General features: G+C 42.6%; 1 protein-coding gene across 2 annotated transcripts in view; it reads left to right on the top strand.

Moving 5' to 3' along the window:
- Positions 1 to 15,817, top strand: part of UNC5C (unc-5 netrin receptor C) — a 243,144-nt gene that overhangs the window by 216,912 nt on the left and 10,415 nt on the right. For both annotated transcript variants that reach the window (XM_041484245.1, XM_041484244.1), the window contains 3 exons: positions 1,174 to 1,518; positions 4,479 to 4,566; positions 13,995 to 14,163. In XM_041484245.1, the coding sequence (XP_041340179.1) occupies positions 1,174 to 1,518; positions 4,479 to 4,566; positions 13,995 to 14,163 (602 nt within the window). The remainder of the gene's footprint in view (positions 1 to 1,173; positions 1,519 to 4,478; positions 4,567 to 13,994; positions 14,164 to 15,817) is intronic.

Here is a 15,817-nt window from a genome sequence, read left to right as displayed (position 1 = left end):
GCTGCATGAATGATATTGCTGGATGCCTGCTGATGCCTGCTTGATAAAGAGGAGAAAGATCATGTTCATTTGTTTCTGATTGTCTAAGGCTCAAAACCCATGGTGGCATTTGTCAGCAGTGCTCAAGAGTATAAAGCAGGTGAATTTAACTTCTGAAGAGAGAGCATGAATGTGAGAGTGAAATTCAGACACTTTTATGGAAATACAAGTCCAGCTCAAGTTGGAATCAAAGGAAAAGCTCTGACAGAAACAATGGAGGCAGGATGCACCACAGGAGTGATACTACAGTAATTCTATCACAGCTCCCTCCCCTTCATTTCACTAATAGCTTTTCTTTCTATGTCCTGTCTCCACTGGTATAAATAGTAGTTTAAGAAGTACTGTTCATTTTATAGAAAATGTAGAAGTTGTGGTAGAACACAATTTAATAATTAATATTTTTATCATTGGTGCATAACAGCTTGATTTTTTTTTCCTCACTTCATTGGCCAGGAAAAAACCTCTAAAGGTAATGCTGCCTTTATCAAAACACTTGTTTAGGCTGAAGAATTCTTGTTTTTTCCCAATATCTACAGAAGAAGAATGTTTACACTGTAAAAGTTAAGATGACAAAGAGTTGTTACATGTAAGATTAGCAGAAGTGTTTTCTTTGCTGGAGAAACTTTTAAAGCAAATCTTAGAAAAATGTGATGCAGGTACTAATCCCTCACTGCAGGGAGTCATGGAATGATGACTTCATAGTCTTGTTGTCTTTTATTTCAGGAATGTTGTCATTAGGCCAGTTAGAAAAATTGGCTAATGATTGTCACATAGCATTTAGGGAGGGGGTGTTTAGTTAAAACTTGATCTACGGAGTGATGAAAACATCTTGCCCTGAAGCTAAGCATGTCATATTTGGAATCTGAGTGCAGCCTAGAAAAATACTCCCAGTGAAAACTCTTCAGCACAGAAGCGTGCTGTAATTTCGTACTGCAATCAGATTCCAAAGCAGCTGGAGCAATAGGAGCCCTGGGAGTTTGCTGGAGAATTCATGGAAATGGAGATGAAGGTTCAGGGACTTTGTGTATCTGAACATTTGGAATAAAAGACAAAATGCAAATCCAAATTGTTGCTCAGAAAAAAGTCACCAGAACAGAGAAATAACATGGTTCTTCCTTCTCATCTCCACTGCAGACCTCCTGGCAGTGCCACCAGACCTCACTTCTGCTGCAGCCATGTACAGGGGTCCTGTGTATGCCTTGCATGATGTCTCTGATAAAATCCCCATGACCAACTCTCCAATCCTGGACCCGCTCCCCAACTTGAAGATCAAGGTTTATAACACCTCCGGTGCAGTCACTCCCCAGGATGACCTCTCTGACTTCTCCTCCAAGCTGTCCCCACAGATTACGCAGTCTCTGCTGGACAATGAGACCCTGAACATGAAGAACCAGAGCCTTGCTCGGCAAACTGACCCATCATGCACCGCCTTTGGGACCTTTAACTCCTTAGGAGGCCACCTAGTAATTCCCAATTCAGGTAAGTGCTAGCCATGCTGGCCTAAAGGTGCAAATGCTTTTGGGGGATTAAGTGGTGTTAGCTTTCATATGGGGAAAGAAAGTGTATACATGGGACTCTGCCTTTTCTTTGATCAAAAGAAATAGATGGGGTTTTTCCCCCCCTTCCATTTCCATCTACAAAAGTACTTGGAATATTTCCTACCCAAAGTCCTGGCCACATTTTAAACACTACAGTCTTGAGGAAGACTTGGACCCCTCACTACAAGAGCACCGGTCTTAGGAGTAGCAGCTGAAGGAGCTGGGGTTGTGTAGCCTGGAAAAAAGGAGGCTGAGAGGGGACCTTATCCCCTTCTACAGCTGCCTGAAAGGAGGCTGCAACAAGGTGGGGATTGGTCTCTTCTCCCAAGTAACACATAGGAATGTGATCTAGTGGTGAACACTGATGTGTTAATGATTGGATGCAATGATCTTAGAGGTCTGTTCCAACCTAAATGATTGTCTGATTCTAAACAGAATATTGCGGGGCTCTTAGCCACTTTCTGAGACGTGCAAGGTTTCAGAGCTTCCCTGTGTCAAGTGCAATTCAGCATCACCTTTTCCTTTCATGCTGTTCTAGAAAAGGGACTTAATACAGTAAGCCTCTATTTTGTCATCATACTAAAAGAGAACAAATTAATTTAAAAACAAATGGGTTGCTCCACTTCCAATTCATGTCAGTCTGTGTGCAATTGAAGTCGGACAGCAGAACACCATTTTTGGGAGGCTTTTTACCTGTATTTATTGTTGACTTGCTTTGCAACTAGGAAAGAAAGGGACTGAGCATTGAGGACCTGCTGATTTAATGCAACATGCTGCTCAATCTTTCTCATACAGCACAAGTCAGGTTTCCAAGTCCCTTTGGGCCACCCTAACACCAGCAGGCAATTCAGAGCATCCAAGGAGCTCTTGGGCAGCCTTGGGAGAGCTCAGGCCTTTCAGACAGATTTTTTAGCAGAGCCATGCTGCTGCTGTTTGGTTCCTACATGAAGTGTTGACTTTCTTTCTAAGGAAGTTCAGCACCTAGATGTTCCCATGGGTTTAGCATGATACTGCAGAGCAGCATTAATATCTAAAGTGAGAACGAATAAAATACATAAAGCATTTGATGTGAGGGATGTGCAGGGTATACAGTGGTCAGGAACACACCTGCCCAGTTTCACTGGGTTCAGGAAGGACGACAGTACATGTGAAACTGCAGCTCACAGCTTGGCCATTTTACAGCAAATGCCCTCACCAAGGAGAGGGTGCCTACCCTTGTCCCCGTGCCTTTGCTGGATCATTTCTTTTTTGTTGATTTTATGGAGGAAGCAAAATGCCTAGGTGGCCCAGTACCTGGGTGGTTTGGTTCCAAGATGCAGTCCCACACTGCCCCTGAAGCAGCCAAAAGTGCTTGGACCCATAACCCTGCTCTCTGAGCTCCTGTCTAATGGGAAGCAAAAATACCTATTAAATTTAACTGAAAGCTGAACTACTTCAATAAATCTGGTGCTGACTGATGAGCAATGTTGAAAATCTGTGCTATACAATCTTGGATTTCATATTTTTCTAAGTAGCAGCTGAAGATAGATATTGATACTCACTTTTCATATGCCGCAGTGGTGCTCATTATCAGCAAAGTCTATTAGTCATTGTTAATTCACATATATTAATATCAATTTGTAAAGAAAAACATTCAATGTTGTAATCCCTTCAAAATGATTAAAGTAATGATTCTGTAAAATAAAATAATCTGTCTGCTGCTACCTTGTGTGCCTTTGTGCTGCTTCTAGACGTATGTCCTCCTCAAAGGATCAAAGCCTTTCAGTTTCAGGACACCTGCCCTGTTACAGCTGCAAGTGTGCACAAGTTAGGTTGTAACAGGCTGTAAAGACACAAGTGCCAGAAGACATCTGTGGAAAATGCTGTCCTCGCTACCCCACTCCTTCAAAGCTGTGTATGGGACTGAGGCCCTGCACAGCAACACACGGGAGGTGTCCAGTGTAACCAAACCATGTATGCTAAAGAAAATAGGCAGAGCCATGCAAGGTGTCTATAAAGTATCTCTAGTGTAAACACATTGATGTAAATAATCTTTCTCTAGGTTTGTTTTCAGCTATGTGGTAGCAATAACTGTGTATGCAAATCCTTGCCACTGATTTCCAGCTAGTCCACCTCTACAAAGAGAGCTGGCTGAGATGTGTCCAGCAGAGTGAAATAGCCAGTTCATAGGCCATGTTTGTTGTGTAGAGACAAGACAGCTCTTAAATGGCAGTAATGTAAGAACAGTGTTTTTTAATCAAGTGTGCAGCAAATCATTAGTGAAAATGACACTGAGTGTATTTGCCCACGTTTTTTTCAAGGTTGCATATCCCAGTTTTGAGCCACTCTACAGGACTAGGCACTTTCAAAAACCAAGAAGCCCAGTTTTGTCTCCCTGGCAGACTCAGTTCCTCTCTAGGAACTGAGTGCATTAAACACAGGATGCCAGACACAGAAGCCATCTTTCAGGAAACAACTAGTTCTTGTTGCTTCCTAGGACAGTGCTCCACTGCTTTTCTTTCCTGATCTTAATTAAGTAAGAATTGCCTAGGGAGAGATGTCCCATTACAGCTGTTGGAAATTTTAGTCAGAGTTGTTTGTTTTTCCATCATTTTACAAGGTAAGCAACAGCGTAACCATCTGTCTGCTCTTTAAATAAAATGAAAGGGAAGAAAAACCTATTCTCCATTCCTGTTGTTCAGTGCAGAGGAAAAAGAACAGGCAGATGGACACTGAAGACACCAGGGTTACAGTAAATGCTTTTTCTCATATTTTGCTGAGGTCATTTACAGTCTGATGGTGAGGGTGGCTGAAAATCTGGCATTGCAGGCTTCATCTTCTGCCTCTCCTGTCACTCCTCTCCACAGACACACTCACGTCTTTTTTCTCCATCTTATCTTTTGTGTCTCTTCTGTTCTGCAGGAGTAAGTTTGCTGATCCCAGCGGGAGCTGTTCCACAAGGGAGAGTCTATGAAATGTATCTGACTGTTCACAGGAAGGAGAACATGAGGTAAAAAACTGCCTTTATTTTCTTGTGCATTAATAGAGTAACACATAGTAACTGAAGACCTGTGGTAATAATACTTATGCAAAGCCTACTGCACTGAAGCTATTTACTGACTTGGAGGTAAACACAAGCAAAGCCAAGAATAAACTTTGCCACAAAACCAGCTCAGACATTCGCTTTCCTAATCAGGTGTTGCACTCTGCAGCAAGTCCTCAAGCCAGGGGGATGCTGAATTGTAGAGGTGCAAGGAAAATATGCCAGCTTGAGTTTGTGCAGCAGAGAAGGTGTGAAGTAACCTCTTGATAAAGACCTGTGCTGCAAAGGAGAAGGGAGCAGAGGAGAAAGGTGATAAATCAGTGGAGGGACAGGTGCCTGAGCACCTGACTTGGAAAATCTCATCTCCTGCTAGAGTGAAGGTGAATTTTTATTTTACCCTTCATGGACTCGGCTAGTCCATGCAGAGGATGGAGCCAAAGCTTTTGGTGTGCTCCACCTCCTTGCAGCTTAGCCCCAGACAGCGCATGCCAAGGGCACCCAGAGCTGATGCCAGCATGACCACAGTTGTCTCCTGTTACCTGAATGTGTGGCAAATTCATATTCTAGATCTTAATGTCTACTGGCATGTGATCTGGCAGCCTTGAAATTGAAAAAAAAATTGTTGACAAAAAGGCCAAGATACCATTTGGAGCCAGTTAGAAAACCCTACTGTAGAGAAAGGTGAGATCTTAGGTTGCAGAATGGACTCATGCACAAAGGCAGAATGGCAAATGTGAAGCTGAGGCACTCATTACACGGTACTTTGCCTCTTTCTCCTCCTCATAGCTAGATATGTTTTTTGGCTCAGCCTCTTAATAGCTTTTATTATGTGCTAAGCCACAGCTGTTTATACACTGTGTGATATTGAACACTATTCTTTAGCTTGGTAGTCTTTCACCCAAGCTAAAATAATCTGCTTAAAGAAAAATTAAGTAATCCTTCCACCCACCCTTTTGCATACATTATTCATCAGCCGCTCTTTGAAAATAGCTAATTGCAGCTACAGAAAAAATGTCTCTGTTCATAGCTAGTATTGATTATATTCCCATTACTTTTGGCTGTGAAAGAGGTTTACAAACAGTACTGAACAAAGACTCTTTCCTGAGGAAGGCAAAAAAAAATCAGACGGCATCCCCTGTTATTCAGCTTGCTTCTAAATCTCCCTTTCCAAAATACCTAATTCTTTTAAAAAATTGTTTAATTCCTGGAAGGTGCTGTATATGCAATTATTTCTTTCCAGTCAGTTATGGAGGGAATCCCTGTTACTTTATTCATGCAGCTGTGGACAACTAATGTCACATACATGTCTAATTTATTTCCTTCAAGGACCATAAAGCTGCCTCTGGATGCTTTGTGAAAGCTGTAACTCAGCAAGTCACACAGAGGATAGAGGGATAAGTTAACCTGTGTTGGGAAAAGCATGGCTGGAGATGTGCTGCCTGCCAACCTGAGCAAGTATGCCAAAGGACACCTGCAGAAGTAAACAGAATGGTGTGAATCCTCATTTATAATGAAGATTTTAGAAGTGATTTCTTTCCCTGGGAGAGGAGAGCAGATCAGTCTGCCTTAGGGCATCAGGGCTCGTTTTATTGTGGTGGCAGTCACTTTCTGGGTGTGCAGAGTCCAGCTGCTTGTTTGATTTGTGGCAGTTTTTCAGAAAACACACCAGGCTTCTCATGCTCTTGGAAAGCAGCTTCTTCTGGGACATTTAAGATGTAGTTCATTGGCTGTTGTCTAGATCACTCAGAACTGAATATTCTGCCCCCTTTCCCCAGGTGCCAAGGAGGAGAAGGGGGTGGGTGGCTCCCAGCTGTAATGTTCTCCTGCTGCAGGACTGGTTACCAGGCATTTCACTTCTGTGGCAGAGCTACAGTTCAGTCAAAGCTTCTTTTTCTGGCTGCATGGGCCACAGATGTTGGTTCATATAATTGGAGTCATATAGGTACTACAAGTTGCTGTTTGGCGTATTTATTTTTTAAATCAGCTACTGCACTCTTGTAGCACTCTAGCAGAGAGTGGTAGTCCCCAGTAAGGACGAGCTGCAGACATTTGCTTTGTGGCCAGGCAGTAACTGCAGTGTGTTCAACAAACCCTCTGAGGCCCTATATTTATTTTCATGAGCACTGTGCAAATGTGTATGGGTTGAAAAGTCCTGTTATGTGTTGATGTCGTTTGGAAGGGGACACGCAGGAAATTATAAAATACATGTCATTATCACAAATGAAGGCAGAGCGTTGTCATTGATATTACAGCTAGCGCTGAGGTGAGAATGTGGTCTCCACAGTGCTACCCTAGCAGAGCCAGACCAGCAACAGAGAGGGTCCCCACCCCAGCTCACATATCTCCAACAACTAAAATTTAGCTCACACTTTACAGAACTGTGAAACTATTTCTGAATAGTCAGAAACAGAAAATATGTTATCTCTCAGACACCTGCAAATTCCCCCTTTTTTTTCTTCCCTTTGTTTTCATAAATTTCCCCAGTTAGTCTCTGAAAGCTGTAATACAGAAATCTGAGAGACTTCACAACCCAGTAATATCACTCTTTGTGCTGCCTTGCAGATTGGTTGGGAGAGCTTTCTGAGACAGTCTGTTTATTCCATTTCATATCCATCAAAGCATGTGAGAGCAGGAAGGTCACCCTAAAAGCATTATCCCTTGGCAGTGATTTCGGGCTCTGATAGCTTGCAGTAAGCACCACTGGAGGCAGTTTCTTCCTCCAAGTGTGTCAGCATACTCGTGGCACAGTGGGGTACTGGACTGATGCTCCAGGAGAGTGTTATACCTTCTCCTGTCCTGCAAACTCACCCTCATTCTTCTGTCATTTGGAGCAGGCAGACCACAGGCTCTTACCCCTGGCTGATCTCATAAAAAGATCCATGTCCTTTAGGAAGCAGCTACAGTGGAGAAAATGATATATGGGTGTATGTTTGTACACATGTATGTACACATGCAAGTACATTTATACATATATATGTATATGTTATGTATATATGTGTAACTGAAAAAATGACAACCTAGTGAGAGTATTTCACAGCTATCAGACAGGTTTCTGTCTCAAAGCTGTGTTTTTTTCAGTGATGAGCAGATACTCTCTACTTTAGTCTGGGGAAGCATCACCAACATTGAGATTTGCAAGGAGTCCCTTCTTGAGTAGTGGTTTCATCTGTAAAATCAGCACTTTATATTGGCCAGTACCTGGCAAGAGCTTCTTCCCATGAGCATCTGTGAGAGCCTGGGTTTTACAGATTAAGTAATTTATTTAATTAATCTGTAATTTAATCCTAAGGATAAAATAGCATAAACTTCCAGCCTCCAGGATTTGCTTGACTGCCTCAGGTTAAAAAACAAATCTCGCTGTGAGCTAAATTAGCAGAGCTGTGTTTCCTTCAGAAACATCTGGCAGTGGTCAGTGCTAGATGGGGTCTGGGTCTTGATGGACCACTGGTTTTATCTTGTGTGGCAGTTCCCGTGTTCCTGTGTGAACCCCTGCTGAGCTTGCACAGCTTTAGCTGGAGCTACTCTTGCATGCTCTAATCAGAGGCAGGAACTGCACAAAACAGCTACAGCTCTGTGAAGGACACTCCTGTATAATCCATCACACAGGAGGTGTTCCAAATGAGAGTGGAGGTCGCTGTGCCCACAAAATTTGACAACCCTGAAGAACAGAGCAAGCAACACTCCTAAAGGTCTTGATGGAAGACACACAAAAATGTGCAAATTTCAAATTAGCTACCTTGAAAGAGAAAAGGATCAGGTGAGCCTTGCCAGGATTTGTATCAATGGCTTCATAATGTATGCACAGAGTTTAATATAAAGTCAAGAATCTGATAAATGATTGTGATCCAAGGAGTAATGTTGCTTTTTCACCAGTAAATCTTAAGCTTAGTGATGTGAAATAAAAGAAATTGAAGTCTTCCACATTTCATTTCTCCACCTTCCTTATCTCAGTTGCATAAACAAAATTACTTTGCAACTCCAGAAGACAATTTCTTGAAGTGCCAGTCACTATAACTGAAAAATTCAACATGAAAAAGACCAGAACTTGAGCAAAAGGGGAGGGCAAACTTCTCAGAGTATTTTTCTTCTGAAGACAGACTGTCAGAAGAACCAGGGTCTGTTGAGAATATTAAGTTTGAAACTTAAGAAAGAACACATATTAAAAAATAAAGCCCCAGCAATGAAAGGAAAAATAAAATATCTTCCCTCTAACTTTTGGCTAAGCTGTGTAGAAGGGTTGCAACCTGTTGCTATTCGATTGCCATTCCTCTCTCCCTGCTCCGTCCTGTGCTTCCTGAACTGCTGTGATTGCCTGGAGCACAGTAGCAGGGAGCACAATGTAGTCCCACTGAGGAGCAGAGATTTATCTAGTTGTGCTCACATCTGCTGTCTGACAGCTACCTTAATGAATATGGTCTGGCTTATTACAGGGAGACAGTTTTGAATGAATAATCTCATTAAAACCACAAATTTGATTGTGAAGGGGCCAGATATGGTGAATAAAAGTTTGTTTGCTTTTAAATATAAGTTGACTGTTCTTGATAATCTCTGGGGGATGGGAAAACATCTAAAAATATCTGAAGACTTTGCAGTTACTGTTAGTGCCTTTTAATAGAAATGTTAAGCAGTGAGTTGAATTTTAGTCTCAGATCTTTGTAAAACAAAAACATCTCTTTGTTTTTGGAGTTATGCAGCTGAGTGGCCAGTCTCCTCTAATAAGTCATCCCGAGACTGCTGCAAGCCTACAGTGAAGCCCATACTGATGGAGGTTTTTGTAGGGGGTTGGGTTTGGGTTTTTTATATTTGTATAACGGCCTAAAGGATTGCCCACAGTTTTGATCATTTCTGCTCATAGGTTTAACTCCCTTGCTCTATAACCTTCCCCGTGTCTCTGTTCGTGCTAGATCTCCCACAGACTATAGCGCATAAATCTAAATGCTGGTCACAACACGTGCCCCTCTAGGCTGGGATCCTGGCTTTGCTGGTGCTGCATCACCTATTTCAGGAGAAGAAATAAAATTGCCTGTAATGAGTGACTACACAGTAACTTGTCTTCAGGGAAATTCATTGTTTACTAATTCCATGAATTACTGTTGGTTTATGCTTTGAAGAAGAACGATTAATATCCCTTGTATAATGTATCTTGTCTCCTGCATCTGTTTCTGTTCTCATTAGCTGTAGGAAAGCATAATCCTTTTGTTTTAAAATGGAAATTGAAAACAGTGAGAAGCGAAAAAAGATTTGTCGGGAGATTTGTGTTCTTTTTCCCTGTCACTTGTCATAGGGCACCTCTCTTCTGTCTGTGCCATTGCATTGTTTAGCCTCATTCCTTGGGGTTTCAGGTGTTTATTTCTGAGATCTCGTGGTGGTCCCTAAACACGCTGCTGCTACCTGCAGTCATGGTAGAGCTGGAGAGGAAAGGGAATATCACCGTGATGTGCTCTGATATGCCCTGTCCCATACAACACCAGAAATCAGATTTGCTTCTTGTCACTGTGTCACATTATGTGTTGATGCCTGCTGTGTTGCAGCAAGCTCACCTGAAATGTTCACTTTTATTGCTTTATTTGTTACTAAGAAACTCTTTGGAACTTGTTTTGCTCCAGCCTGAGCTACTGTACAATTAATAAGGTTTTATTTCCTACTAATATTTTTACCCTCTCAAGAATTTTGCCATTGTCTTCCAGCTTTCTCTGTTACTTGCAGTGATTCCTTATTTATTGTTACCTGTAAATGTAATAATTGTGTTTTTCACATTGTGAGTAGAAATCCTAGCCCCACAGTAGTCAGAGAGAAGTTTAGCACAGACTTTAACAGAGCTGGGGTTTCATCTCAACAGTGACAGTGACCCACTTCACCACCGGAGAACTCTGCAACTCATTGTATCTCAGTTTTTAGAGATTTATCTGCATGAGGTGGATGTTGAAGAGTCACTAAGACCAGCAGATGTACAGTAATTTTGTGGTGCCAGTCTCTGATGTGTGCCAGGTTAGGAATTTGGGAATGTATAGTCAAGCACCAGCACAACTGGCCCATTTTTCTGCTTTTAATGAATCAGACTGTTCTGTATCATAAATATATGGTCAGGACCATGCATATCTCATCCAACTGGCAATAAATCTTGTAAGTCTGGCGACAAAGATGCTGTTTATGAACATGGGGAAAAAATATTAAGCCTTGATATTTTTAACATGTCCTTTGTATGCTTGCATCCACCTTCCATCTCCGCTCCTCACTCTGCAGTCTGCAACACATCCTGACTTGGTGTTCTGCATAATCATTTTGTACTTGTTCTAATCAGCTATAAAATGCTGCAGCACAGAATTGTGCCCTTCATCAGAGTCCTACAATCTGACAGTTAAAAAAATTTTGGCACAAAGCAGTGACTAAACTTAACTTTACTTGGAGACAACTTCAGACTGTATGATTTATCAGTACCATATTATTTTAATGACCTTCTGGGGCTTTTTGACTGCAGGCATCAGTGTTTGTCAATTTTAACTCATTTTTCACCTAAAGGGCATTGTATTAATTTTTTTTAAGGCAATCATGATATATTCACTCCTGCATTTTGATTGCTTGTTTTTGTAATTCAATCAAAAAAAACATGATTTGTATACTATGAAACTTGTATTTTCTTTTCTTTTTCATGGCCCAGTACTTTTAGATGAAGTTAGGTTAGCTAGATGATTAAGTCTATATCTGGTCATATCTGCTTTCCATACAAATATTATAATTTTGAGAGATCTTTCTCCTAAGATACTATGTTTCTTGAAATTTCTTGAATTAGACCATAGGAGAGTGTTCAAATATTCACCAATTCTGAAGGCTGATGACCATTAAAAACCACTGACACACTCTCAAAGTTTTTTAAGCTTCTTATTGCTTTTTATGGAAAAAATAACAATGCAAATGAGTCGTAAAAAGAAGGCATGGGTTAGTGAGAAACTGTCCAATGATTTATTCAGTCTGGCCTTGCAAAAAAGTGATTCCTCATCTTCTTAATCTGAATCCAATGATTCCCTGCAGTATGCAAGAGGAGCTGGACTAGGTACTCCTCTTGTGTTTCATTTATTTTGTGTATTGTTTTTTAGGCTAAAATAGCTGGCACAATACATGATAGCTGTCCAGATTGTTATACTTTGCATCTTTTTTGAAAGACATCTATATCGCAGCTGTTTGTTTCCAGTCCATGGGTTTTCAGAAACAATTGTTATGTCATTTAGTAAACTCATCAGTTAATTTCCACAGATGCGTATCATCTGGATTTACTGATTTGCATAGATTTAAATTTTCCGATGCCAGACCCTTTTTTTTCTCAAATGTTACAAAAACCTCCACAACGTTTGTGACAACCAGGGGTAATTTTCAAAAGTGCCTTCATTTCATTTTGAAAAATGTTTTCTCAAAAGTTTGTCTTTCATTCTATGAGAGTAATGGGATAGGCAGGGAGAATTAAGGCGGACAAAATTAAATTAGACCTATGGACATATATTTGCAATAACCAGAATAGGTGTGATAAATTTGATATCAAAATAGCTTCTGTCCTGATTTGGCCTCCTTAAAAATGTTGTCTAAGATTACCTGCTCTGCTCTTCTCTGCTCTGTTGTGGCCTGACCTTGAATATTGTGAGCAGATTCGGCTACCACAATATAAGAGAGACTATTAGAGAGCATCTAAACTATTAGGGAGCATCCGAAGGAGGGCAATGAAGATGGTGAAGGGTCTTGAAGTTAACACGTGAGAATTGGCTGAGGTCACTGCATCTGTTCAGCCTGGAGAAGAGGAGACTGAGAGGCGACCTCACTGCAGTTACAATTTCCTCACGAGGGGAAGAGGAGGGGCAGGCACTGATCTCTTCTCTATGGTTGTCAGTGACAGGACTTGAGGGAATGGCCTGAAGTTGTGTCAGGGGAGGTTTAGTTTGGATATCAGGAAAAGATTCTTCACCCAGAGGGTGTTTGGACACTGGCACATGCTCCTCAGGGAAGTGGTCACAGCACCAGCTTGACAGAGTTCAAGAAGTGTTTGGACAATGCTCTCAGGCACAGGGTGTGACTCTTGGGGATAATCCTGTGCAGGGTCGAAGTTGGAGTCGGTAATCCTTGTGGGTCCTTTCCAACTCAGGATATTCTAGGATCCTCTGATTACAGCTACTTCTTTTTTTCTCTCAGTAATGACAAAGACTTTCAGAAAAAAAACAGATAACAGTGTTATCTCAACTAATTTCTCTAAGACTGATGTAGATGTATTTGTAAATGCAGCCTGGAACTGAACCCTCAGTCAGAGCAGAGCACGTGTGGTCCTGTGGGCAGATCAGGATTTTAAGTGCAGATCACATTGAACGCTTTTAAAATCCCACTTGCTGGTTTCTGGATCATGAATTTGTCCTCTGTTATTTAGGGAGGCAGTTGATGAGGCACATTCAGCTGTATTTGTCATACACCAGATGTCGGGATAGTTAAAGTCACTCATGCTTCCTCTCATTTTAAGCTCCTCAGTGGTTGGTCTGGGATGGTTTGCACTTGCACATGTGCACACACACACACATGCACACACACTATAATTTTCAAACCAGAGTGTATGCTATGTATTCTAAATATTCATATGATTTCCCATAACACCAATTCCTAGTGACTGGCAGCAAGCACTCTGGGTAATACCTGTGTTTTTAGCTGAACAACTTGGGGTAATCACTAGAAATCTTGGGCTTTGTAAGTGTGTTTTACCCTTGCACTATTCCTTACCATCCCTTCATCCTTTCTCCCTCCCCAGCAGTGACACTTACTCCCTGCTATTGCTTATTTGCAATAGACATTCCCGTAGATATGAACGCCTTTTAAGTAAAATGGAGTGTCAGTGGTTTGGTGATGCCTCAGAACTCAAACTCCACATCTCAGATGTGTTGTGCACCACTTTCATTCATGCTTACATGCTTATTAGTTCATTGTCTTCCTCTCTTTGTCAATTTTCTCTGTCCTGACAGTAAATAGTTCTCACAAGTGGTGCCTACAAGAGCCACCATTCAATTTTGTGTGTCACCAAAGAACTGCCAAATGCAGTAGTGACCACATTTTTACAGTGGGTGAAATGAAGCCTCTGCATACCATCTGCAAGGATCCTTCAGAGTGGAGTGTAATTAGCAAGTATGGCCTATAATTTGCTGACACCTAAACCTGCATTTTGACACATGAATGATATTTGGCACAAAAACAAGCCAAAAAAGGAAATAAATATGGATTTGGGGAAAATGAAGGAGAACAAAACCCACCTATTTTGCTTGCACAATCTTTTTTTATTTTAAGAGAATGATTTTTTCTTTTTACACACCCAAATGAACCTTTTTGTCTTTTTCAACTCACTTAATGTGTCCATCTTTCTGTCTCCTTTCCAGGCCACCTGTAGAAGACAGCCAGACCCTGCTGACACCAGTGGTGAGCTGTGGCCCACCAGGAGCCCTGCTAACCCGGCCTGTCATTTTAACCATGCACCACTGCGCAGAGCCAAACACAGAGGACTGGCAGATCCAGCTGAAGCACCAGGCTGCCCAGGGACCATGGGAGGTGAGGCTCCAGATCTCCAGCCTGTGTGCTGGCTGCATGCAGGGCTCTCTGCTCGTCCTTTGCTTACCTTTCTGAACCTGGATGCCTGTATGTGGGGGTTTCCATGACTGCTACAGGCAGGCAGGAGTGTCCTTCCCTACAAGATGTCTAAGCTGCCATGTGCCCATGCAAAGATCTGTCTTGGGGCACTTTGGCACCTCCTGGTACTAGCAGATTTCCATGGTGTGAGCCTGAGGTGGTTCCTTGCCAGTAGTATAGCAGGAGAATGTCCCAAGGCAGAGTGGCAAAAGGATCTTCCCATTATAACTGGAGCATGAAGTGATGCTTTCAGCAGGGCTGGACCATCTTGACAGAGCCCTCCTTTCCAGCTCTGTGCTCCTAGGTCACTGCTGCCACCAGTTTGGTCTCATAATTAATTTGGCAAGAACACTTTCTCCTACTGGTAAGTTTAATAAGGTCAGGGTGGCTTCTGAAGGCAGTTGGGCTGACAGCAGCAGAAGTGCCACATCCAGCATTGTCTTCAAAAGCCTCTCGTGTTTGGCCTCCTGCCTGTGGCACTGGCTCTTCCTCCTGCTGGGAGGGAGCATGCAGCAAACACAGCTCTGTCTCGCCAGCTAATCTACACCCCACAGCCCAACTCGTGGCACCACACGTGCATTCCTTATTTGTGGCTGTGTGTTACTGGCACCTCTTCATTTTCCCCCCATCTTCCTCCTGCCCTAGGCACAGGTTGCTCTGCCAGCCCTGCACACACCCTGGTATGTGTGCAGCATCCGTGGGGCCCCTGGCCATCACACAGCAACCTTCTTCCTCCTGTCAGTTCTGGAGCAGCTCCTCCAAGCTCAGCCTCACCCACACGTGTGCACACACATTGATGCACACCCTGCAGCATCACTCGGGGCAGCACCTCCTGCTAGAGCCACGCCATGGAGCAGCACCTTGCCCTCCAAAAAGGTTGTGCCACCACTGCAAACATGGCAGGTTTGCCTCTCCTGAGACCAAGGGAGCCAAGCTTAATGCCTAATGCCAGCTGAGCCACTTTTGTCAGCTGCCAGGTGTGTGTACATTGTTCTGCAGAGCTGCAGGCAGCAGGGATGAAGTGGACAAGTTGTGCTGAGCGTTGTGTGGCACGCAGTGGCTTTGCAAGAGGCGGCTGTCACCTGCTGCTGACCTTTCGCTTCTGCTTCCTCTCAAAGCCATTCAAAGCACCTCGTGTTGCGTGTAGGATATTACACGCAGGGTTGAATGGAGAAATTAGCAGGGGAGCTGTTTTCCTGTACGCCCAGGGTGGCGAGGTCATCTGCATTCAGGCAGCGTTTTTTTTCCTCATCCTGCAGTCTTGTCACAGAGGATTATTCTGAGGAAGCAGCAGGTGATATTTCATATAGATGTGGTATTTGGCTGTCACAGAGGTTACTTCCTTCCCTGAGGTTTTATAACTCCTTATTGTCATGCTTAGGAGGTGAAGGGCAGTTATTTATTCAGCATGCCTGAGACTGCTGATGCTGAATCATGGTCACCAAGTGATTAGTTCTGCAATACCTCTCTTCAATAAAGTCTTGGTGATATTTTCATTATTTGCCTAACTCTGCCCAGGGCTTTAAAAGCAGGAGTGAAGATGGGGAGTTTTCGACCTTCAACATCATCACCAACA

Source organism: Pyrgilauda ruficollis, unplaced genomic scaffold, assembly GCF_017590135.1.
Source record: "Pyrgilauda ruficollis isolate IOZ18807 unplaced genomic scaffold, ASM1759013v1 scaffold65, whole genome shotgun sequence".
Lineage (NCBI taxonomy): Eukaryota > Metazoa > Chordata > Aves > Passeriformes > Passeridae > Pyrgilauda > Pyrgilauda ruficollis.
This window is presented reverse-complemented; position numbering and strand designations above follow the sequence as displayed.